Below are 26,945 nucleotides of genomic sequence, written 5' to 3' on the forward strand. Positions count from 1 at the left end.
AATACTGAGTACTTCCTGATTGTTGTGGGGTTTTTTTAGTGGAACTTGTAGGATATTGATATACAGTACACCGAATACCAAACACTTCCTTTTTATCTGCGAAGCTGTCTAAAATATACCTGGGATATAGGAAATATTTTTAAAAAGCATATCTGTACGTTATGCAAGCAAATGTCGGTGACCTTTATTGAGACCCATTTTAATCTGCTGGTATTGTTTCACATTGTTAAATAATCTCATTGGTTGTAGATGCCAGGATTTTATTCACTGTCCCGAGGGTTTTGTAATCGATCACATTCGTTGAAATTTGCATAAGAAGTATAGAACAATGACGAACAAGGTGCTGCTCGTGTATAAAATAGTGAGCGGTAACTTTTCACAATTCCCATCCGAAAAGGAACATCCTAATTTTTTAAAGTTGCTATAAGAGCGTTCCCAGCAAATGGAGCAATGTTATCTGATTTACTGTTTGCAAAAGTAAATGCACAAACCTCGTGTTCCTGCTTACTGCTACACTTTGACTTTAGAAAGAGAAAGCGGGAACCTTTGCAATCGTACATTATATAAATCGGGATCCAGCTCCCCACCCAATACCAAGTCCCCCAGATTCACGCAAGTGAAAGGAGAATAAACACCAAATATCTCTCGAAATTTATATAGTTCTAAAACCTAAAATGAAAACTGCCCGCATAGAAAACTGAAAAAAAAGTGTTGGGCAGTGGATTAGGTGTTCCAAAAAATAAAATCTGGTCTGTTAGTATTCCTTTAACCAGCTTTAGTTTAGTGGTAAATTCTAAAGCTGTGCTTTAATATAAAAAACAACAGAAATAAATATTTTTAAATTCTTAGAGGTTAATGGGGTAGATAAGCAAAACGCATGAAAGCTTTGTATGCTCCAGATAGTCAACGTCACTTGCACTGACAAAATAGCGATAAGAACACATGAAGAAAATATTTTTATGGGTGAATTATAGCGGAAAGATGATGTCATTTATTATCCCATGATCATTAAAAATCGATGCTTTATTTGAATATAGCTTATTTTGAGATAAAAATTAAACAATCATCTTCCAATGGAAGAGCGAACAGAAAGGACACACCAAACAATACTAATGATTACAATAATCTCACTGAATCGGTGAAATAATGAGCTTTGTGAACTATGCTTTATTTTCTGCTTTCCTTGGAGTTAACTCAAGGAAACAAACTGGCACGATCAGACCAATTAGCAGGACAAAGCATAAATGATCGAATTTCTATTTTCAATCTTGTACTTTGTAAACGCGGGTTCGTAATTCCACATATATTGTGATCACAATGACTATTTCTGACTTTGCAAATAAAATATGCACGACGCTGCGGTGTTTGTAATGCTCCCTAAGATTAGAACATCCACCAGTGCTCATATTTTGCATTGGGTGCTACGTTATTTGATTTACTTAGCTTATGTTGTTTTGTTTTATTTGCAGACGTGACAGAATGGAGGAAGCAACGCAGTAAGTAGCTAAGAATTATTTCTTATTAATGTAGCGAAAAGCTGGAAACCGTTGGCCGTTTTGGATGAAAAGTTTGTGGAGAATATCGCTGTTGTTGCGTTGTTAGCCTAAAAGGACTGGTACCTTGGATTCTGAAATGATTCTCGTAATAATTGTTCTGAACAGTTACATTCTTTTGTGATATTCTATTTGTGATAACGATGTTTGAGACATCTTGTAATTGCATTTTATTTCCGCGAAAAGGGCGGAATTGTTGTACAGAGCGCGTTTAAAAGTTGATTATGTTTAAATCTAATTACCTATGACAGTATGGTACCGAAGCAGATTTAGCTGGCTTGTTATTATGAACCGGCACTGCGGCACAGCGCCTCCCAGTGCAAGGCTGCATTTTTAAAAGGTCATTTGGAGGAAAGTTATTGTTCCGGTTTCAACATCTGCAAAAACGATTTGGCAAATGACGTGGTAATAATTATAGTAGATGTTTAAAGTTTACCCTTAATAAACTAACAAAGGCGTGTAGGCTAAATCAGATATTAAATATCCCTTGATATCATGGGCATTGTGTACATGTAGGCCAAACATGAGGCCTTGTGCTTACGAGAATTTTAGATAAAGTATTCGTTTAACGAAACATTTGTACTTCTTTTCTGGAATTATCTCTTCGCCGGCGTGCCTTTGTAAAATATCGTGGACAGTTTGTACAGGTTACCAGGTCGTTGGGAGAATAGTTATTAATTAACGACTCAGTGTTTATACAATTCTTCTTTCTAAAATAGGGATGTGAGCCTGTACTTCATATAGTTTGTTAACAAGGAACAGGTCATGGGGATAATTTGACCCGATCATTTTAATATTATTTATTTAAGTTAAAAATGGGATCACTATTCGTACAACAAAAAAAAAGCCCGAGTGTTTTACTCGTTAAATTAGACAGATTTGGCCCTTATATTGCAAAAGGACATCCAGTTGAATTACAATTTGGTCATCACAGAACAATAAGACAAATATTCAAATTCTGTCAGACAATGTATCTTTTCACCTTGGGTTTACTATTGCATCTTCACTCGGATAATCATAACTTCTACCAAGAAATCAAATCCAGATTTTACAGAATCTAACTTATCCACATGCGAAAGTTAACACAACCACTCTTCAACTAAAAGCATAGTTTAATCACCAGATAAACGTTGAGCAGCGACTCACTTTAAATAGGTCCAAATAATGTTTAACGAGGATTCGCAAAGCAACGGCCCAGCGCCATGGATCCATCGTTTCAGCACTAGTTTTGCAACGTGAATCTTTAGGCGTTGATAAATAATCAAGGACAATTGATGCTGAAAAGCAAAACAGTCTTGCTTATGCTGAACCGGCTTCTGTAAGAAAATGGCTTTCTGGGTCAGTAGAAAGGTGAACTTTTTAAAAATTCAATTTTGTTTTTAAAATCGTTGTACTTATACATAGGAAAGCTCTTAGCAGGCTGTTGACAATAATAGCTTTCATTGAACCACTGAATCTATAAATAAATATAGGGTTCACTTCCCAAACACTTACTTTGCATTGACATTCTCTAGGTCAAAATCTGCTAGATCAAAAGTCGCAGCACTTGTGTGGGCAGTTAAAAAAAGAGGTGAATTTTAATCGGGTTTGTTCATCAATAACTCTTTGGCATTGACCTGTCTGAACGAGTCAGGCAGTAAGGTGAAATGCAGGTCACAGCGTCTAACAAATATTAAAATGTGTAGCACCAATCAGCTTCACAAAGTGCGATAATTTGAACTGTAAAGAGATTTGGCTTTCGAATTATCGGATGATGTAATGATATCTGGTATTTTCTGTGCCAAAAGGCTTTTAAAAGCAGAATTCACTGCTGGTGCTTTCGTTGGCGCCATTGGTTGTCGAAAACTGTTAAGCTCTTTTCTTTCCTAATGCACTGGGGTAAATGAAACAAATCACAGGTAAATAAGATCAGCGACGTGATTTTTCTTTACAAAGGTAAAATAATTACAGTAATACTGAGATATTAAACAGAACCTGGAGTATTTGTGAAGGAGTTAGGCTCTTCTACCATAGAGCGTTGATAAAACGAAAAACCTTTGTTGTGCATAGAAAGAACGGAGAAATACACTAGTGAAGATACAGTTCCCAGTGGGAAAGTTCAGCTTCAGTAGTACATTGTAATTCCATATATCTCAGGACATTTAAGAGTAACTTTGGTGCTGAAGAACGCACTTATTCATTTTCGTTAGCGTGGTTTTACAATTGTTCTCGGGCTGACACTTGCGTGCCTAGCTTTTTAACTCGAAAGGGAAGGACAGAATTACCGTCAGTTTAGCTGAGCAGTTGCGTCGAACAGGCTCACTCACACACTTTGAAAAGGTCACGCGTTAGGATATAGTTAGAGTGAAAATAATAATGCAACTTTCCGATATGTTTGCAAATGATTTCAGTCTGACCCCGTGCCCTTCAGCCTATACCACGCAACGTGGTTGCTCTGGAGGCGCAGTGGGGACAGCCAAGAAAGGAACCTGTAAAGAACCAGAGTTTAGAAAACACCTTAGATATATTCGAACCAAATGGAATCTGATAAACTGGCAGATCAGATTTTATATTTTTCTCTGTATGTGGTCATCCAATTGCCTTGATTTGTAGCCAGATTTTGAAGCATACTGTCGGCATATTTTTTTTTATCCTGCTCCCAGGAAATGAGCGAGATTAAGAATAGAACAAACAATTCTCATTTTGCTGGGATGTTCTCATTTTACCACAGTGGCAATGAGTGGCAAACGCTTTGCAGCAAACCAATATTTGTGCTATCACGTTTAAGTTGTATTTGATTAGTTTTAGCGATTGGTTAGACCGAGCTATATTTGTTATCAAATCCTGCGGTTTGTTAGTGGTGAGTTCAAATTATTAGCATCTGGAGCAATTATTGATTCACGCTGGGGCACTTAGTTATGTGAGCTGGAGCGAATCGGTACAAACTGTTTCCTATAAAATCTTTGTGATCTACGAAGGGCTCACAAAACACAGCAACAAATAGTAACTTCTGCCTTGTAAACTGTGTGCTGGAACTGGTTCAGCACGCTGCTACCGCCGAACAATGCAATACTCATACTTTTTACCAAATTTAAGGGGTTAAATTGTAATATTTTTCAATGGCTAAACAACCACATGGTTTAACAAGAACTGCGCCTGATTTTAGTTTCTTATTTATTAATATTACACGTCATTAACTCCTTGGGGATCGCTTTCCACTGCAGTCTTTTAAACTATTTTACTATTGTGTAATTAGTCACCGAATTTATTTGTAACCCGTCGTCTATATATACCCTGTAGAACCGAATTTGTGTGATGTCTCGGTCACAGATTCGTTTCTAGGGGAGTATATGGTCGATGCCAACACTACGAAAATCAGCAATTTGCACTTCGTGCCTTCTACTTGTCAGACTGATTTAGTTCTAGGGGATTATTAGAATGATTTGCAATAACCTTTTTTTTTATTTTGAACCCACTCATTAATGTTACTTTTAAATTTCGCCGCTCAGATTTAAATGCTTCTTTCGGCTACCCCGTACCAAATAAATATAATGCTCAATGCGTTGATTTTTTTTAACCATTATTCAGAAAGCAGTCGATTCTAAACTTCTGGGCTTATTCTCCAGAAATACATGATTATTGAAACTTAAGTATTTCTTTCTGAATACTGTCCGTTTCCATGGCGATGGCGATAAATTATCTGAAAAGACTGGCTTACAATTTTGTACCGCTTTTGACCAATTTATGGTGTTTCCGAATAACATCGAACCAGATAACGTCTTTGGTTAAAACTTAAAAACAGAATTATACACGTTGCAAATAAAGGTGTTAGAAATGCGTAACTGTGTTAGTTTTGAAGAGACAATAGGTCATAAGATGTGAGGAGAAGAAGAAAACGAATTTCTCAATATATTAAAGCAAAAACGTTTGCTAGGGAGCAAGGTCATCAGATACAAAACTAGTTAAAACTTATATTGCACTCTACCAAATTATTGAACTTTCAGAGCGAAGTATTTTGACCTTACAATGTCCTTAAGCAACACGTGTAAAGTGTTCTACGTGATACTGAATGTTTTGCTCTGACTTTATCGGGAGTAGACCATGTTTGCCTTTGAATAACTTTGACCAAAAGACCTTCGTGCATCTGTAATGGCTGTAATTATTTCCCTCAGCTCCGTTATTCCTTTTTTTGGCTAACTGGATGCTTCCTTTGTCACCCTGCGTACGTTGGATTGCCTGCCGTTTCCTCAAGTACCCTCGCTATTGTCATACTGCTCTCGGGCGAAAACATCAACAAAACATGCGAGCACGCCGAATGCCCGGTCTATCCTTGATTTATATGAAAAGCGACAAGGAATGGTCGAAAATTCTCTTTGGACAAAAGAGCAAATTACCTGAGCAATATTCGGGCGCTCAGTGAATGATCATTATTCTCTCCAATGGAAACCGCAATTATATGCATTTTCCGGAAACTGTTTCAAATACTTAGTGGCTACTGGAAAAATAATAAAGGCGGTGCAGAATTTATTTTATTTTTTAAATCAAGATTTTCTGGACGAAGTTTGTAAAATTTGTCATTAGCTGTTTCCTTATCCGGGAATCGGGCCCAGCCCAACCATTGGCTCTCACAGTCACATGGGTGACTAACTTTATTCAGTTGACAGCAAGTAGGAGGGCTTTATGGAACGGGAAAAAAGACAACTCGAGAAAAATTAGTATTTTCCACCTTCAGAAATTAATGACCATGAGTTCGTATTTGATGAACTCTAAATATGTGGATCCCAAATTTCCTCCTTGCGAGGAATACTCGCAAAATAACTACATACCTGACCACTGCACAGAGTATTACAGCCAGCCGCAGGACACTGATTTTCAGCACCAAGGAGTCTATCCACGGTCAAACTACAGCGGCCAGTCGTACAGCTGCAGCAACGCTCGGGGCTCTCCAGTGCAGCAGAGGGGTCATGTGCAGGCACAGCCCGCTCCTCAGAACCACCTCACAGGACAGGGGGAGCCCGTTGCACCGCTCCAAGTGTCCATAGCCCGGCCTTGCAGCCAGCAGCAACACAATACAAAGAATCAAAACGGCACAGCAACCAAACAGCCAGCAGTGGTTTATCCTTGGATGAAGAAAATCCACGTTAACACGGGTAAGGTCCACTTTTTAGTTCCCCCCACCCCCACCCCTCCGCCATCGCCACCCCTAGCAAATATTTGTGACCCATTGGTATCGGTCTACCGTAAATAACTCCTTCAAAGGAGGATTTATGAGCGGTTTTTAAAAAGACCGGCAATTACACCCATCATAAATTTTTATTGCTGAGGAAATAGGCCGCTGGCCATGTGGCTGACTCCATGTGAAAACTCGAGTCTGAAAGTAACAGGGACATGTTATATCTCCGTTTCGCCAAGAACTTTAAAGTGATCCTTAGTAATAATAGATATTTGGACTTTTTAACAGGGGTAGTGTTAGAGGGATGCAATGTGCGTGAGGACTGCTGAATGGAAGCGGCTGACAAACTTTAGGCTCAGATTTGAATGGTTTTTGAATTGTTTTGTTTTTCAGTGAATCCTAGTTACACTGGAGGGGAACCAAAACGTTCACGAACTGCCTATACAAGGCAGCAGGTTTTAGAACTGGAAAAGGAATTCCATTTTAACAGGTATCTGACAAGACGACGTCGTATTGAAATAGCCCACACTTTATGTCTTTCCGAACGCCAGATCAAAATTTGGTTTCAGAACCGAAGGATGAAGTGGAAAAAAGACCACAAATTGCCAAACACTAAGACCAGATCGTCTAGTTCTTCTTCTGCTTCCAGCCAACAGTCACAAACTATTTCCAAGGACCAACAAACAGACCTCACAAGTTTATAGAGCAACATCTTATAAGTGGTTCTTTAAGTGTATATTAAGTGACATTTCCAGGCAGAAACTGCATGTACCGATAACGTGGCTTGTAGGTGCTTTCCTGTTGCTTTTCACGGCATTGAAGCGACCTTATCTTATACAGTCACCTTGCTCTTAAATATAGGTAATGAAACAAAAAAAAAATGGTAAAGTTATCTTAGCTCCAATAGAAACGATTGCGACTCTAATAAGTGGGTGTTCTTACCATACAACACACCTTAGTAACCTTAATAAGCCCAGGGTCCAAAGACATGAAGACATGGTGAGGTATATGGTCCAGGAAGGTACATGTATAGTCTGCTAGCATGAAATTGAAAGGCTGCAAAGCTTGTTCATGGTCCTTTTTTATTTTATATAAGGCTCAGCGATTTGTTGTGGTAATTTCTTATTTCCACGGCTATTTTGCTCGTAATGTGTATTTTTGCGATTCCATCTCTTTGTGTATATTGTGTTGATATTCGAGATTTATAGTGATCAGGATTTAGACAGTGTTTTGTGGTTTCTTTATTTAAAATAAGAGAATGGTATTTGTATTGTGCTGCTGAATGGATTATTGTTACGGTGCAAGATTGCATACATTTTTATGTTCAAGAATGATACCAAAATTCGTACGCACTACTAAAGTTCGAAAATAAATTAGTAGTAACAAGCTCAATCGCGTGAGTAGTTTTCCTTTTCGGTATCTGTTTATATGTTTTTGTATCTGACTGCAGCTAGTGTTGCGACGCTGTCGTGAACAAATGCCACGAAAAAAGACCTTCCATATCCCTTTCTGTAAGAATGCAAAGGGCCCAAAAAAAAACCGGTGATCAATATCAAATACCCACTGCAACAACCGATGTTGTCTCATGTAAAGATTTCTGACAGAGAAATGTGCTAAGTGGAATATTGCAGAAGTACTTTGTGTTCAAGGCGCTTGTTAAACTCAGTTTCTCGGTTTGTTGGTTGATAAATGAGTAAGCTGGTTACACCAATCTGTGAACGTTTAGTATTACAAGTGGGAATGTGTTTCCTTTCATTTTTTTTTCCAGAACGGATGAGCGAACAACAATACGACAAGGTACACAGTTTAGAAACAGAAAGCGGGTCTGCACAAAAGATATTTTGTTTCGTAAAAAACCCTGTTCATTTTTCCAATTTATTAGTCTGCAGAGGCATATGGGTGGTTGATCTAGTGGGGCAAAGACAATAGCCGAAAATCTCTACAGTTAGTTAATTTACACCTAAACACAAATTGCCGAATATTCTTGTTTCTGTTTGTTAGACGGAAGCTAATGTTATGAAACGAGTTAGAACTTCCTGAAATATACGATTCTCTGTCCCGTGCCAACATTCTCACGATATCAATCAGAGGCAGGCTGGGTTGTAATCAAGATTTCGCACTTAGTTCCTTTATGTAATGCTCTAAAAACAGTCATTCATAGCATGATATCCAGATGCTTTGAACAGAATAACGTCTCCGCTGTTCTAAGAAGGCTCAGCAGATGCTTTGATATACCTACTTGCTGCTTCCATTTTGCTATAAACCTTAAACCAAATGAATATATCAATGAATAATCCTAACAGCGTCTCTGGGTATGTTTAATGGAAGTTGTTGAGGAAACATCTAATCATTGGATGAGTATTCCCTCACCATAGGGTAGTTTTCTTTAATTTCTGATAGCCATGAAAGAAAGGCAGTGATGGTGTATCTCGCTCTGTAAGTACAATTGAAGGTTATCTTCTCGTGCTTGTCTTTATATCGCGATCAAACTAGGTGTGTTACATTTAAATTGTTTTGTATTTTATCTGAAGCGTTGGGGCTATGTTAAAGGATGACGGGTACCCAGAGTTTTGCCTCACAATTGTAAAGCTAATCGTAGAAATGAATACAAAGGGATAAGGTCTGATGGGGTCTTATCTTCTCTTCTAAAAGGAGATTTTTTAAAAAGCGCACAGGAAATCGCCAACCGCAATCATACAGCAGTTTTAATATGACATTAAATATTCACAAAGGTACAAGAGTAAGAAAACTTATTTCCTCGGTATTTGGGCTTCAATCCGATTTTGTAGCATTCAGTAACAAAAGAAAGTTGGCGATACCGCTGCTTTCCTGTCCCTTCCCTGCCCTGCAAGCTTGCAGCTGGCTTAGCTGGATATGGTCTGTTTGAAAAGGCGAATTCCACCATTCTTTTGTTCTTTATAGGGTAAGCCGTGTAGTTCTCAGACTTGCACATGACATTACAATAATATATCCACGTCTTGATATTATAAATGAGTGATATTCTCTATTCCATTTAAATCATTGTCTTCATTACAAAACCCTAAGGTTCACGCTTAGCAAAGATGTCCTTTTCTGACGCCTTCATGTTGAGAAGCTGAAAAGGTATTTTACTGAAGTTCGGCTAAACTGTAGAAACAAGTTCACCAAGAGGACAAATTTTCTATTCGATTAGCTGTATTTCAGCCTGGAGGACTGACCTCTAAACCCTTGACCTTTTGGACTCAATCCTACCCTTCGCCTTTTCTATGTGTTTTAACATAGACACTATCTAGTTAAAACAAAGTGAAATAAGTTCTCACGTATGAACTATTCTAATTTCGGCAACTGATAAATTATTCACCCATTCAATGGAATTGCACATTTTCGTACGATGCCCGTTGCCACCAAAACGCGCTTTCTTTGGTCTTCACACCTTTACAAAGCTGACATTTAGCTTTTGATTTCACTAGATCTTTGAGGAAGATGTAGAAGCAGATGATACACTGGGCTTCAGTGTTCCTCTATTTCGAGAGACTGCGCTTGCACTCTTTCATTCCTGCTTGAATAAAGCAAGCATTCAGAAACACACCTAACCATTTACCACTAATACTTGCTCCTACGAGCCGCACTGCATTCTTCTAAACAGAGTGAGAATAAAACGCCAAGCTATCACATTCATTTGCCTGCATGAAAATACCCGAATTCGCGTTACATTTGCATCGAATAAAAGTTTTGAAATCCAACAGTCTAACACATAGCAGAAAAACACAAAAATGCAGAATGAAGCAAGAGTCATGCTTTGGAAAAATTCTATTCTGAAACACACTTGCATCCATATAATGGATAAAAGTCCGTATAATTTCGTCATTATTCAATTTTTAATCACAGAAGACACATTTTCGACACGAAGTGGACACAGATCCTATTGTGTTGGTGTTTCGGTCTGTCCTTTGTTAATGCTAATATATATCTCATAATCAACTTGCTGCAAGAGGCACCACTTCTCCCACCTCCCCCCACCCCTTTCAAAAATCCATCTCCCTCTATGAAAGTTAAATGCAATGGATCGAGCCAGGAAACGTGAAATTAAAAGTATGTCCCTAAAACAGTCTAATCTCTAAGCTGAGATCCAATGTATACGAACGATCAGAATGAGCAGTAATTAATAAAAACCAAATGTCATATTTTCCTTGATACAATCTAAAAAAAAACACCTAAGTGTTTATGTTGAAAGGGACTGTAAACAGTATTTGCTTTAATTTTAGTACAATATATATCCCCTTAAAAAGTAGCTCACTTTTAGCCGGAGTTAGCAGCAAGGTCAATTGATAACGTCTCACCTTCATTTAAGTGCGTAATTTATCAATATTTAGCCTATCTAGCCACATGTATTAGTGCAGGCACCAGCTACAATTTATAATTCAAATGATTTAAATTCAGAAGCTTAATTATTTCAGCTATATCATTTGTCAGATAAATACAGAGTATTCAAACATAGGACGTACAGAACTTAAAAGTCAACAACATTATGATTTCTGAACTGGTATATCATTCAAAATTCATAACGTCAGATATTATATCAATCACAATCAATCATATAATATATTTATATCAATACTGCACAGCACAGTTCCCATAACTACATATTATCTTATATATACTCGTGTGTATGCATTTATGTATATTTCTGTGGAGGGAAATATTTTTGTATGCAGTCATGCATGCACATATGTGAACACATGTGAATATGTATTGATATGTTCCAATATACATGTGTATTTGTATGTAAGACTATATATACGTGGGTATGTATTAATCTGTAGTTGTGTTTAATGCATTCACTTGTATTTATATCTGTTGGTATCAAAGAACTAAAGAAAGGCATGGATAACCTCTTCCACCTTTGATTGGTTTATTTCTTCAAATATGAAAACATCTTAAAATGGAGTTCAATTAGACAAATCTTAACAAACCAAAGTCAAAATGTTGTAAATCTGCCGCTCGCTTGCTTCGTTTCTAGCCTGGAACAAGAAACAGCTGAAAGGAAGGCAAAGAGTCAATACGACCATGCCATAGGCTGGTCATTCAAATTGGGACAAAGCTGATGCAGCCCATCGCCTCTAAACAGCCATATTTGTTGGTCTTTCTCTTTAGAATTTTAAAATATATTTGCCAACCTGATATTTCCCAAACGATAAAGACTTTTGCATTTAATGACCATGTCCAGAAGAGGTGGTAAGATTTTATGTATCCTTTTATATTTGATTCGGCCACGTGATTTACTAAATAATTAATGCAGTACGTCCCGAAAGAAACACAGCGTCGTCATTAATCGGCCAAGCAAAGGACTCTATCACACTTGAAAAGTGAACAGATCCCAAGAATATTATATACAAATGGTCCGCTATCAGACTTTGCTGTTGTAGTTCGTTGCCAGAAACTGAAAAATGGAAGCTTGGTAGGTAAACAATTTTAGTTTTGTTTCTGGTAAGATAGCAAATGAATGTAACTGTCATATATATTTGATGAATAGCGCCCTTTGCTTCTTACTATGTGCTACCAAGCGACAGTCATAAGTTGCAGTAGGCTGATATACTGACCTTCTATTCGGATTAGCTTTAACATTTTGGAGCAACTATGATAAACTTCAGGTGCAAAAATTTGTATCTGCTATATCTTGGAGGTGGGAGGTAAACATTAGTAAGACTGCGGTGGGATTATTATTAAGGCGTAGTTTTGTGTCCTGAAATGGCGTAGATTTTACGGTTTACTTGTGCTTTATTGCAAACAATGCCGGCTGTCATGGCATCTGCTGCCTATTTGTACACAACGAAGTAGAGGCCTGAGCTTATATTGAATACCACGAGTCATATATTTTGTGTTCTTTGAGACGTAATAGAAAGTCTGTAAATGAGATTCAGCGAGAACAATTGCAGGTACTTACGTCAACAGAAAATATATTCATGGGCATTTCGTGCCTTATATTTTAGTTGATGTGTTGTTATAAAAGATGAAACAAATGTTTCCTTTGAACCTACGAATTTGTTTTTACAGTTAATTGGCATTTATTTCTTACAATGGAAGGCAAAACGAGTATTCACAAATTCTTAAGTGTGCGTTAGGCTCATTTTAAGAATAATTGGTAGTGATTGATTCTCTGAATAAGAACAATTATGAGCACATTTTATAAGGTAATAGATTAACAGAATTCTGATTTTCTGTACCTATATTAGTATGAGAAAGTGCATTAAAGTATGGCTAACGTATATTGTGGATGATACAATGCTGTGAAGTACAAGCATGAACTGTTTTTTATTACTGTTTTTTACAGTAACATGCAAAAGTTTTATTACGAGGGTAAAGATTAAAAGTATATTGTCAGTAAGCATTTTCAGTTATAATACTGAGCAGAAATGTAAAATCTTTTTGTGAAAAAGGAGAAAGGATTCTACAATCCAAATCATCATAATTGAAGCAGCAAAGAATGTAATCGTATATATACATCAATAAATATTCTTCAATAACAATAAATTACACTGCAGGCTTTAGTGGCATACCATGACAGCTCCGTTCCTTCCCCCATCTCTAAAGGTGTAATTAAACTATATAAATTACCGTGGCAAATACAGATGTCTTTGAGAAAGGATTTTATTAAATTGATTGGAGATATTTTACAATATGAACCTTCGCATTTATTGCTTCCGTTGCTTTTGTCGTAGCGCTCTTCTGGAAATTGAATTTGCGCTGTCGTCACGTGTGTAAAGTCGACGTTCGTTTCCTTTTTAAATAAATTATGCATTAAAACAATAACCTATTAATTCAGTTATTCGCCGATGACAAATGCAACGCTGTTTTACTGATGACAAAGTTGCGGTTGTGAAGCCAAGTTGTTTTTTTTTAACTCTCTTCAACTCTGCATTCTCTACCCTTTAAATTCTGATCCAGCAAAGAATCGGGCAGACAAGAATCAATGAAAACGGTTTAATTACAACTTTTTCATTAAATCGAAATAAAGTATTATGGTGTGGAGGGTCAACAATTTCCAACCCTGTTATAAATCACCAGCAGTAATTCCTGAAAGGGCGCGAGGCTGCCGAGGCCAGGCGAAGATTGTAAATCTCTTCGTTTTATTGCTCTACGAGCATATGCTGCGGTCGAAGTTGTCTTCGAATGCCCGTTTGATTATATTCCTCGTAGAGCCGAGTTCTCACAGTGGCAAGCGTTAGCACTGAGTTGGTTTTTTCTTCGGCTCCTCATAAAATTATCAGCGAAGGCATAACTTGCGGTAATAAATTGGTCTATTTATATTTGTGGGGTCGGACAATATTATAAAAGGGGCTGTTTCAAAGTCACAAATATATATCATTTAAAATATTTATTATATTTACAAATTCCCACAGCATGAACGATCATCAGAAAATAAAGATATGAAGTTGCTTGTATAGTTTTAGTGGAAAAGTAATTCTTTAGCTAAACAGTGAGATGTAACTGTTTTATTTCCTTTTAAATAATTTATAATGCAGTAATTGCAAAGCAATATTTCTGTAACGACCATATAGAGCCACAGAGGGTAAAGTAATTTAGATAAATGTTGCGTTAAGCCTGTGCTAGGTGCAATAAGGTCATGCATTACTGTCAATAGAAATGTTTTTTATTGCTATTAAATTACAGACAAATGTTTTAGAGGTTAAAATAGTTTCTAGTAGCATTTAACAGAAATATTAAGCAGTTCGATAAAATGCAACTGAGAATTAATTTTCCATAACTAAAAACATTATAATTCAACAAAGCAATTTCAGGAGGGAGAAAACAAAATAAGACCAGAAGCAGAATGAAATATTTCCCAGCGCCCAGTTGCTACTGGCTCCTGTGATTTTAAATGCCTCGCCTGAAAGAGAAAGTGAAAAATCCCGCATTAGTTCCTGTTCTACCCTCATCAATTTCTCTATATAAATCTACAGTTAAGAACGATGATTAATTTGTCCTGCCAAAAATGAGAGTAGGTGAGATTGAGCTTCAAGGAAATCTTATCTATACAGAGTTTTGTATTTCAAAGTTTCCACTTAACTGGCTCAAACACTAACCCGGGTAAATGGGAAATTCCCGTTCATTCGCAGGACCTAGGTGTAAACACTTCACAAAGCTTATCCAAACATAAGTTTATTGCTGAATTTGTCATTTTATGCACATGTTTTGAGACCAATTTATACATCATGCTTGGAAAACGCTAAAGGATTTTAAACTAGATTGAGTAATTTACGCCAATTCTTTACCCTCTTACATTAATTTACAAAATCTAATTCTACAATAAAGGGGTGCAATAATTAACTCAACACGCTCGGTCGAATAATGATATACAACATATTGACCCAGTGACGCTGTAATAGCGATAATATACAAATCTATTGTTCGCTCTAGTAAACGTGGTTCCGCACGGAAAGACGATACAGTGAAGTCTAACTTTACCACCTTTTACACGTACAGCACAAAATATTAACTTTTTACTCAACTCCCCGTTAGAGTTCAGGTAAGAAGTGGTTCAAAGCTCCAAACTATCCATATTAAAGAGCTGTTAGTGAGGTAGCGCTGGCTCAACTTACTGGCTCAATCAGAACAATCTGGTAACACAGATCACGTGAACAAATATGCCTGTATTTTAAGGCAGCGCCTATATTTTCTGATTATAAAAGGTATCCGTTGCACTATAAAATTCATAAATGGCAACATTTTAAAGGAATACATACCGGTTTATAAATATCACTTTCTTGTTAGTTGCTCGATTACAAAATATCGATTTAGATTTAAAGCAAAAACACCTCTGTACGCCGTTTTTATTGGTAGTTGTTCCTGAGACTGAAGCCATTTCTATCGGGAATACCGTCTGCTTTTCGTATCGAAATGTCTGTAAAGCCGCAAGATCTGGTTTAAGACAGCATTGTCTGCAGACAAACGACAGAGGATATTATTCGCAGCTGCAAGCTAAGAGGTTGTGTTTGGAAAGCACAGATTTATGATAAATTGACACACAGGTAAGCAATCGTTTGATAAAATGCAACCTTTAGCAGTAAGTTTGCATAATCCCTGCAGCGAAAGGGCATATTGTTCCCACCAAATTGTATGAAATTCTGATTCAAACGTGCATTTCTGTGGGAGATAAGAAAAATGATTTTGTAGCAAAAGAAAAGTCGATTTTCAAGAACATTTTGCTGTTTCACGAAAGTGCGCCATTTGAGAAAGGTTAGATCGGGCAAACCAGAGTAGTCCCAAATTTGTCTTGTGGCTATATTTCAGCTGATTCTGCAGTTTTATGTAAAATGAAAACGAAATAAAAAGGCACAGAAACCCAGGGAACTTTTCAAACTGTCACAAGCAAACTTAGATCGTAAATCACATTAATTTGTTGTCTCTAGCTTATCGTCAGGCTGCAGTCTTCTGTGATTTATGCGTTACAGAAATATATTGCGGGCTGAAGTTATTGCAGCAGCCTGTATAAATTATTTCTCAATTAAGGTTATTGTCGTTCAAGGAAAACAATTTATGAATTTCGAGGAACTCAGTATAAAGGTAGTTCAAAAATTATTCAGTATAAAAGATCGAGTATAATTTTATTTTACTGCGGTCACGTCAGAGGGTAATCTCTGCAATTGCTTAAATGCAACATTTCTGTAATTATACACTTCAAGTTTGACTAGGTTTTATAAGAAATTAAATAATCCCCTTTTGATTCCGTTCGCTAAAGATTTGGCTACAGTTTCAGTAGAACTTAAATGCTAAATGTTAAGATAATTATTTTTCCCTTCCAGTTCCAGAAACGCATTTACTTACTTTTATTAAATACTGTCTAGAATGCAGCTCTATTACTTTCCATCTTAAAATACAAAGTACCGTGTCATTTCCAGGCCTGAATATGGTATCTTAATATTATTACGTACTCCTAGATGCTTTTCAGAAATGGGCATAACCTGGGATCTAAACTGTGATTGAAATTGCTGCTTCTAAATTAAACTGCACTAAAACAGTGCACCTAATTAAGTGTCGTAATCGTTGTAATTACGAAGGGACATCCACTGCTTTCTTAATGTAAATGTGCACATATAAGTTACCCAAATCATTGTGTGTGTAAGGGGCACTTTCTCGGATTGTCCACAGGTATTTAACTTCTAAGTGTGTGAGTGTGTGTGTGTGTGTGTGTGTGTGTGTGTGTGGTGTGCGTGTCTGTGTGTGGATGTGTATGTGGGTGTATAGTGTGTGTGAGTGTGTGTGTGTGTACGTGTGTGTGTGTGTGTGTGTGTGTGTGTGTGTGTGTGTGTGTGTGTGTGTGTGTGTGTCTGTGTGCGCGTGTGTCTGTGCGCGCGCTCTTCCGTCGGTTAAAAAAAACTTTTTGAGTCGAACATTTTTCATTGCTGCATGCCTCGAAGCTGCTGGTCTGCCATGTTAGCCAGCTAAATCCAATTACTGTGAGTAGCATTTCATTTTGCTCGATGGGGCCACTCACTTATAACTTCACCTAAAATTTCAATAAATATCTGTATAGCTCTCGCCATGATAACTATCAACATTTGCCTGATAGTCTGTCTTTAAACTTACAATCTCCGAATAAAGTCAGGTCCCAGTACAGAAACTGCCTTGGACTTAGAGGTACACTCGGTTGCCCTATGTTCTGGTGAGCAGTAAACGTAATAAATACATAACTATCTCGACTTTCTCCTGCCAACCTAGTTTAGCAATTTAGTAAAGTGACAAAAAGTTTCCAAAACTTTTTCACATATTTATTTTACTAACTCTATTTACTTGACTATACTGCTTTTTAAGGGTTTAGGGCCGCAGTGTTAGAGCTCGCTCGCACTTCTGCGAAATTAATAAGCAAGATGATTAAAAACTTACCGTTCAGACCATGGCTGAGCACATTTATCAAAACCACCTGAAAGTAACCAACTGTTTAAAGTTTGTCCATCTTAGTGGATTCCTTGGAAAGTAGCGAGTTTTCTCTGCAAATACTTACTTCCAGTGATTACAGAGAAATAAAAGCTTATAAATTGACGTATGGCCACGTGAATACATTACACACATTATGGTGGGAGGCATTGGATCCAGGACCTAATGCCTTGGCGACTGTGATTTGGATCCTCTTCTAACTTCACATTATATCGACACAAGTTGGTGAGGCTAGTTTATAAGGTGCTGCGTCTTAGTGGGATTAAAGAGGGATAGAAAAACCATGGTGAAGTTGTGTGATGGGCTGTATTGTGAGGTAGTGAAGGCGCTTCCGTTGGTTGTTCATTAAGTGGTGAGTTATTGCTGTACAAGCCAAAGGTCATTTCAAAGGCTTATGACTTACATTTTGTCAGCTAATGACTGGAATTTCTTTGTGCATTTGATCTGCCACAATTGCTGATTTTTCTTAAATGTATTTCTAAATTAAAGCATGCATTTTAACTCAGTATAATATTCAGTGGTACAATTTCTGCACGACTTCAGGTCCGGTGCGTGTTCTATCTCCCTCTTTCACGGAAATTTGAAATTTGGAGGCTCCAGGAGAGCTGTGTTATTGCATTTATATGATCTTTTGTATAACCGAAGTGTTTTTGTTGTTATGAATATGCCCAATCGATATAAAATAATACGTACGTGATGTTTGGTATCCCAATGACAAAGCATAACCGCCTGTCAATATAATACATTATACATGAGTTTTATATATGGCGCCAGGCTCTTTCTTGCAATCCTCCATATTTGTATTGTTTTGTGCTTTTATGTAAAAAATGTTCGACAACGGCGTCAATTTTTCACTAAATACACATATCTAAACATCAACAGGAAAAGAAATATATCTAGGAGGTATATTGATATGGTCAGATTGGGGCTTGGAGATACTAAATGCAACCCGGTACAAATTCCAGATTTTTATTCAATGCCTTGTTTAGGCCCGGCTTCTATTAAACGACCATTTCAGATGTACCTTTCTGGGAAAGTGCAGAAATCCACCTTCAGAGCAAACTGCTGATTCGCTAATTGCGAATTTAGATATAAAATCCTTGATGCTATTGATAGATTTTCACGGCAATAACAACTTAAATTTCGAAAACCGCTTGACATAAATGATTGGTTATTGCATTAAAATTTTTGTGAAGCTTTATTTGTCAAACAATTCCCCAAAAATTCAAATTCTAATCTTTATCATTACTATATCTATTTAACCCGTTCTTTCACTTTAAAAAAGTCACTGACAATGTGACTCCCAGTCATTAATCACACAGCATTGCAATCAGTAACACTTTGTTTCTAATTTCTGAAGGGAAGGAGATAATACTTAATTTATTTCTGCTTTCATTTAAAGAATAACCAAATGCAATAGGAATTGTATAAAAGGTCACCACGAAGCATTGTTTTAAATACTTCTTAATATAAACAATAAAAATATTCTTATTAAAAATGAATCTTCGCCGCCTGATGCTGGTTGTTTTCTTTGATAGGATCCGGGAAGGCAGCCTGAAATATATGTGATATACAAAAATATTATTAATGTGTTTGAAACAGAAAATGACATTTTCTTTCAGAACAAAGCCAGCGGCCCCTGGTCAATACGGACAAATTACACATTCAATCCACAGAAAATCAGATAAAAACAGTGCGTCTGGTGAGTTGTTTGATTTTTCTTTGCTCCCTTTTGCTTAACAGCTCTGAATTTCATGCGCCTTGGATTCTGTGTGCAACTGAGATTTGTCAGTGGAGAACTAGTTCGTACTTTTATGTTATGGCCATGAGAAAACAAAGAAGAAATGAAACATGTTTGAACAGACAGGGACGAGATACTTGGATTCTTTATGTATGGCTCTTCTCGAGATGTCGTCATGTTCTACTTTGAGCTGCAAGCAAACTTTTGAAAACTTATCGGTAATTCTAAAGGCTTGGGTTGCATCTGTTAGTACTTCAAAAATATAGATCATATAGACCCACTCTGGAGCATACAGAGTTGAAAATAAGACAAAGTGAACATTTGTTTAAGCTCACCACTTCACTGTCATTCTTAGTGCACAGAATGAGAATTGTTTATAGTTGTTCTTTAAATCTGCAGTATTTATCCAAAATAAAGATTTATGAAGTCTTGGGAAAGTGGTTCGTTCAAACAGTAACGTTATCTCCCTCACGTTACTTTTGTTACATTGTTGCTTAATCTCTCTCGTTAAATTCAAAATTAAATACGTTTCCATCTACTCTGCTTCTTTTAAATCTTACATCGCTCTTAGTTAAAGGGATCAACACAATTGCTTTGTACTAAAGTATATAGTTTATAATTTAATTAAAATACATGGCAGACTCATAAAATCAGCACTTTTTGTAATTTGTATATAAGGGCCGTAAATCTCATGTAATCTTGGCAGTCTACGTTAAATGTGTTTGCCTACATACTCAAAGTCGTATAAAATAAACTTCCCAAAAATAAGTTGAAAGATGAATCGGGATGCATGTTTCTTTTGTACAATCTCTCTGGCAGCCTGGGTTGCTGTACCACAGTCGTGGAAAGAGTGCCAAATCATTCCATTTGAAATCCAAGTTTTAAACGTCTCCCGTCCAGGAACCAGCCGCAGATTTGGAGGGGATTGCGTGATGCTAGCTGAAATATGGGCAGATGTGTCTAGGCAGCCGAATTCCTTGTCAGAAATGATCCGCAAAGTATAAACAAGATCAATATCGTTAGATTCCAAAAATAATCCTCAGCAATAGCTGAGGGCAATAAATATTTTCGTAACAAAACATATCACATGATTAAATAATTTGTAGTATACGTTACGTTTAAGATTACTGAGCAGATTACATTACACTGAATACACTCGCTAGTTAGTGACTTTAACAAAATAAAAACATAAGCTTTCAAGTCCCCCTTTTTTGACTCCATACCTGAAATCAAATACTTGATTTCAAATTTGGCTCCCAACTTGCATTTATCAAAAATAATTTTCAGATCCTCCAGCTCGAGCCATACGATTCTGCTACATGTGAAAAGTTCGCCAGCTAAAACACACTTAAGATTCCTGGACTACTTTCAAAGCCTTATATAAAATCCTACAAGAGCTGGCGAAACGTAGGTAAAAAAAAACTTGCGGAGTGTGGACATTCTTTTTCGGCTTTCCTCCTCCGCTCTAGCTATTTTACACTTCTGAAGATAGCAGTTCTTTGGAAAGTGTTTCTTTCCCATTCTGAAGTGAAGCGTTTACGACTGAGCAGCCATAAATTTTGCGCAGCACATAATGACAGGTGCATTGATATGCACTGCTAGGACTTTGGCTTCTTAATAGCATTAACTAGGAGGTAAATTCTAAATTCTTAGGCTACCCGGCTGCTCTATTAATACATGAGTGAAAGTTAAAATAAATCGGAAGTAATTATTGGCCTAGGGTTTGGCTGGAAAAACTGCCGTTCAGACGCCCAGCCTTAGACAAATAAAACGGTACAAGAACATTAAATGGTTGGTCACAACACGCGGAATATAGATAGGGTAAATATAGCAAATGGTGGACTTTTGATGTTCCCTTGCGCTATCACAGAAGTTTAATTTGTGCCAGACCTTCTCCACGTGAGAGTTGAAATTTTCGACACTGGGAAATGGAGAGTTAGCTCATTGCTCTCCATCCTTTCATGAAACAGCACAGTTACCCCCACCCCACCCCACCAATTCGGTCTTCTAGCTTTCGTCATTTCTGAACTAACATTTCGCACTTTATGTTAACAAAGATAATCGAATAATATATTTCTTTGTTTTTCGGCCACGCGTTCCACGATTGTAGATCATGTATCCGGAAACACACCGAAAAAAAAGTGATGGTCCATATCAAGGTGTTACTTATCAAACCCCTGTATTAGGTGATGCACCCTTGCATTTAGAAAACATGTAAGGTAAGAAAGATCTGAAAGATGAACGCAGAAACAGTTGACCATTGTCCAAGTGATTTATGGCCCATGGCTGCGATTTAGGTTCAAGCAGAGTTCACGAGCAGTTGGAGTTTCTGGGCCAGATTTTCAGCTACACTACAGTCTTTTCACATTACCTTAATATTAATGTTAGATTTGATTCTCCGAAGATAACATTTCCAAATGCACTGCAAACGAGAAAGCTGGTTGTGATGATCAAGTTTCAGAGCCCGCAGCAGTAGATAATTCTGGGTTACTTTCTTATCTCTCACATAAAATACTGATTAGATGGGGAGACGGGGTGGGGCAAATAGAAATGTAATTAGATTTCAGATAAAAAAAAGTCAAGCAAAGAACAGAAATCTAATGCCAATTTTATTAAGCTAAAATGGCGAACATGGTCATGACGGGAAAACTGGGTATAACAAAACACATTAAAATTTAACGAAAATGCCTAGAAACAAGTAACGGAAGGCTAAAACAACATTGAATTACTTCTTTGAAGGGAACAGCAAAGATGTGCACGTGTGCCGAGCTGCAACTTTGGAGGCCACAGATCATAAACCTCATATTTCATTTTAATGTCAGGTCTTGTATGGCTGAAGGCTTTTTTTCCAAATGAATAGAAAATCTATTTGTGACGTGATATAGTAGCCAGATAAGCCACACGTCCAGTACTTGGGCCAGTTTATTCAAGGATGTTTTATTTAAATGGCTTTGTAGACTAAGTATTATATTTGAAGCTTAAATCCAGGTCAATCATCTTCGTGTTATGTTTCAAGTTTATGTGTTTTATAACGATTTGTTTCAATGTAACTATTTAATTCTAATCACAACAGTAACCTACTAGTTTAATACATAACTTAGGGCGATCTAAACGAGAACAAGGCACTTGATTCAATCAAAAAGGTCTGATTTTATTGCTGACCACAACAACCAACCCCCAATCCTCTACCACCACCTCCCCCCACGCCCCCCACGCCCCCCACCGCCCAGTTCACGCAGACATCGGCCATTTGGGAGGTTTCCTGACTACGTCAGGTTAATTCTGTTTAAAAAAAAGGCTATTGCCAAGAGTTTGTGAGAAATTAAATGTAATTATCTTACTAATGCCACTGTAAGTAACTAAAGGACGTTTGTTTGATTGGAACTAGGGTAAATAAAGTGCATATATATAATTTTTCGTCTGAATTCAGTTGCAATAAAAAAGTCTGTTGATTGAAAAGTTGATGATTAGTTAACGCTAAAAAGTACATCTATTCGCTACTTTATGTGTTAGTTTAGCTGGGCTTTGTGTATGTTGAAATAGATTTATTCAGTAATATGTTATTTTGTGGACAATGCCATGATCTAAAGATGCAGTTAAGTAGCACAAAGCAAATGTGAAATGCTGACTTCGTCATTTCTCTGTTTTTGTTTAGAATAAAGAGTTTGAATAGGTGCTAGTTATACTTTAACTACAATGTCTATCCCCTGTCATAAAGCAAAACGAGCAACAGAAAGAAACATTCGCTTAAAACAAACCATTCTTACGTTGAAGGAAAAGAAGCCAACAATGGTGAGGGTACACTTCGCTGGTTTTTCAGGTTTTGGAACTGGTCCGATCCATCATGTCGAATGTAATAGCGTCCAGATCTCAGAATAAAACAGTCTGTACCCACAGCAAATGCTGCAGGCAAATAAGTCGCCTGTGACTGTGGGGATTTTTTTCACTCTTTTTAAGAGGGGTCTTTTTGTTTCTCACCATTACAAAAATGGCCTCAATCAGTGAAGTCAACTGGAATAGCACTGTGTGTCCCACCGAAATCCACTTAGATCAAGCATGACAGGGACATATCTAGCGTTCTGTAATATCCATTAACTTTGAGATTATGGTATAGGAAAAAGGCACATTTGGGCTTTTTTTGGTTCTAAATTTTGAGATATATTTCAAATGGTACAACTCATCATTTTTCTTAACATTCCTTTATATAATGATTTGGTAAATGAATTAAAAGGACAGTTTGTCTGTAGTGAATCTCAGTAAGTGGATAATGCAGTGTAGATTCAAATAATAATAATAAATTGCCAAAGAAGTGCAATGTAATTGTAATCGTTCATACATCACTTGAACTATGAGCATTTTATACAGCTTGTTCAAATTATCATAGAGAACTGAGTATACAAACTGAAGCTAATTGCTTCCAACTGAAGAAGGAGCCAACTCTTAAACTTATTAGAAAATTATAATAGTCTCTCTGAGTTTGTCAACTATTATATTTTATATTTCACTTACTTATTTATTGTCTCATAAAAGAATATTTCTCAAACTTGTAAAGGGAAAAAAAAGATCAAGTCTACTAATGACAAGATTGTGAAATATCATTCATGGGATGAATGTTTTATTTTAGTTTGTAAGCTAAAGCAATTATGGTCCAAACATTTCACTCTATTATGTTTTGTTTTATAACATCTAGGAGCTCTGCATTCTGACGATTGTTGTAAACGTGCTGTGTGATCAAAGGTGTCAATGCTATTCGATAAGGGTGTCAAGACCCTGTCATTTCGAAATAGCGAGATGCAAAAAGCAACTTACTATGACAACTCTGGAATATTTAGTGGTTATTCCTACCAAAAATCCAATACATACAACTACAGCTCAAGTCATCAAGCTTACCCACCATCATCGGTTGACAATGATTATCAGAACTCAACGTGCCCAATTCAAACATCTAATGCCAGAGCCCAATCCCATAAGCCCACTGATATAAATGGCAGCTGTATGAGAACAGGTGGCAGTCAAGGCACTGCCCAACATCCAAGCATCAGTGAGCCACAGCAACCACCTCCTTTGCCACCTTCACCCAATGGAAACAACGCTGCAACTCAGAAACGAACCAAGTCCATTCCAAATTCTTCCAGCAGCCCGGCTGCCACACTTACCAAGCAAATCTTCCCATGGATGAAAGAATCTCGACAAAATGCTAAGCAGAAAAACAGCTGCACAGTTGCAGGTATCTTTCAGTAAATTGATTTTTAACTTTAAATTCTAGCAAGCTTCTTAAAAATTGACAAGTTTATCAAAGAATGTCACATGGGGGAGTAGATTGTCAAAGAATATCACACATTGGTGAGAGTATTTCCCTTCCCCTTGTAGCTAATGGCTGAAAAGTGTGAAGGAATTATCCAGAGATTTTTGGCAACATTCTGTGAATGGTCTTACATTTAGTGATCTTGGTAAAGATATGGACAAACTAAAATAGATCTAGTTTAAAAAATAACATTTTCTGAAATATTTAATCAAGAGAATGACTTTTGGCAGGAACTCTTAGAAATGTGATATTCTGTTTGACTGCTGGGCATTGCACAGTGTATTCCCAAATTAAGCAATTCTTGGAAAAGGCTCAGATTATTCCACTTGATATCAGTGGACATAGCCATAGGTGGGTAAAACCTAACAAGTACACTACTCCAAAGATTTTGTCTGTATCTCTTTTACACTTCCATTAACCTGAACTAATTTAAACTTATTATTGTAAGCTTTCACTTATTTACAATGCCTGAAAATTCAGAAGGTTGACAGGACTTGACCTAAGTATACTTTAAATGTATGAGTGGACTAGAAAACATACTTCATATCCAAATATATATTCTCATGGGAACTCTCATTTAGAATCACTGTGATTTAAATAACAATAGCTATAAATTATTCAATAGTTATAACAAAATAATATGCCCATCTAGACTTCTAGTCACAGTGTCATATTTTCCATGGAAGCTTATTTTTACTTTATGAACTATCTTTTAAAAAGGGACCTTTTCTTCTCCTATGCAATATTTAGTTTGGATTGGATTCATGATTAACCCCAACTTTCAGAGAGCTAGCTTCATCAAACAGATTAAGTTAAGCAGGGGAGAACAAAAAGTAACTCTTATATTGCAATAGTTATATTAATTACTTAAGTAAATATTCTTATTTAAATTAATTTGAAATCAAGTCGTATTTTGCCATATTAATGGCATTTCAGTGGAAACTCCCTAAACTGCCTTGGCATTTCACATTTACAGCATACAATATCCGTTATGGGCCCCAGATATCCCAAAGTCGTTAACACTAGTAGAGTACTATATCAGCATGGTAATTTTTTTGTTGCAATGTTACTGTATTTATTGCTTAAGAGTTATAATTATAGCTTTTACATAGACAGCTCTGGGAATATGTGGTAGTATGGAGGAAAAAATGTTAAAGAATTGTTTATTTTGTAAAAGTATTAGTATCAGAATAATTATACTGCATGTGTGTTTGTGTATATATGTATGAATATTAATATATTTTCGTTCTGCAGGAGACAATTGTGAGGATAAAAGCCCACCAGGCCCGGCCTCTAAGAGAGTCCGTACAGCCTATACCAGTGCACAACTGGTTGAACTGGAAAAGGAGTTCCATTTTAATCGTTATCTGTGTCGTCCTCGTCGAGTTGAAATGGCAAACTTATTAAATCTAACTGAACGGCAAATAAAGATTTGGTTCCAGAACAGAAGAATGAAGTACAAAAAAGACCAAAAGGCAAAAGGGATCATGCACTCTCCAGTTGGACAGTCTCCAGACAGAAGCCCACTTTTAAATGCTCCAAATAATATTGGATTCTCAAACCAGCTCCCCGCTGTCAACAGTTTGAATTACGAAGCTCATTCTCCAACATCTTTCACCAAATCTCAGCAGAATATGTATGGCTTGGCTGCTTACACAGCACCTCTTAATAGCTGCCTACCCCAGCAGAAGAGGTACCCAGGTACAGAGTTTGAGCATCATACAATGCAGGGAAATGGAGGCTTTGCTAACCATAATTTGCAAGGCAGCCCTGTGTATGTTGGAGGGAACTTTGTTGATTCAATGCCAGCTTCTGGTCCTATGTTCAACCTTAGTCATCTTCCTCATCCTTCATCAGCCACTGTGGACTATAGTTGTGCTGCACAAATACCAGGCAGTCACCATCATGGACCATGCGATCCCCATCCCACGTATACAGATCTGACTACTCATCACACAGCTCAGGGAAGAATTCAAGAAGCACCCAAATTAACGCATCTGTAACGGACTAGCACGGTCTGCCAAGCGATGCTGCTTCGCTTTTTTATTACCTCATTTGTATCAGATATTCTCCTGCTATGAGACTGCCACAGTATTTGCCCATCACTCATTCTCTACCCACCACATTGCTTTTCTGTGTTTATTTAAGGGTCTACACATCAGCCATCCCTTTCAATAAGATCCTACCATAATACAGAATGCAAATAGAGGAAAAATTGCTTGAAATAGGTGCTTTTGAAGGTAAGACATGCAAAGTCAGTCTTCAGCAAACCCTTCTTAA

The 26,945-nt window shown here is 37.1% G+C and overlaps 2 protein-coding genes and 1 long non-coding RNA gene across 20 annotated transcripts in view; 2 read left to right on the forward strand and 1 right to left on the reverse strand.

Moving 5' to 3' along the window:
* The window catches only part of hoxd4a (homeobox D4a), a 155,360-nt gene that overhangs the window by 8,639 nt on the left and 119,776 nt on the right, over positions 1 to 26,945 (forward strand). For 5 of the 18 annotated variants that reach the window (XM_059966717.1, XM_059966728.1, XM_059966718.1 and 2 more), the window contains exon 2: positions 1,470 to 1,496. The exons of 1 other annotated variant lie outside the window; for it this stretch is intronic. In XM_059966717.1, the coding sequence (XP_059822700.1) occupies positions 1,470 to 1,496 (27 nt within the window). Of the gene's footprint in view, positions 1 to 1,469; positions 1,497 to 3,334; positions 3,452 to 4,846; positions 6,683 to 7,098; positions 7,196 to 19,241; positions 19,322 to 26,945 lie in introns of those variants that run through there. 12 more of the 18 variants (XM_059966714.1, XM_059966713.1, XM_059966712.1 and 9 more) reach the window with 8 other exon arrangements.
* Positions 12,160 to 19,233, reverse strand: LOC132392618 (uncharacterized). Its single transcript, XR_009511596.1, has 3 exons — positions 15,741 to 19,233; positions 15,429 to 15,623; positions 12,160 to 14,572 (listed from the first exon to the last, which is right to left on the reverse strand). It is a non-coding gene; the product is annotated as an uncharacterized LOC132392618 (long non-coding RNA).
* Positions 19,245 to 26,819, forward strand: hoxd3a (homeobox D3a). The gene is made up of 3 exons (XM_059966737.1): positions 19,245 to 19,321; positions 24,051 to 24,587; positions 25,920 to 26,819. Exons 2-3 carry the CDS (start codon positions 24,104 to 24,106, stop codon positions 26,666 to 26,668), a joined length of 1,233 nt encoding a protein of 410 aa, XP_059822720.1. The 5' UTR covers positions 19,245 to 19,321; positions 24,051 to 24,103; the 3' UTR covers positions 26,669 to 26,819.

This window comes from Hypanus sabinus, chromosome 4 (genome assembly GCF_030144855.1).
Source record: "Hypanus sabinus isolate sHypSab1 chromosome 4, sHypSab1.hap1, whole genome shotgun sequence".
In the NCBI taxonomy this organism is placed as follows: Eukaryota; Metazoa; Chordata; class Chondrichthyes; order Myliobatiformes; family Dasyatidae; genus Hypanus; species Hypanus sabinus.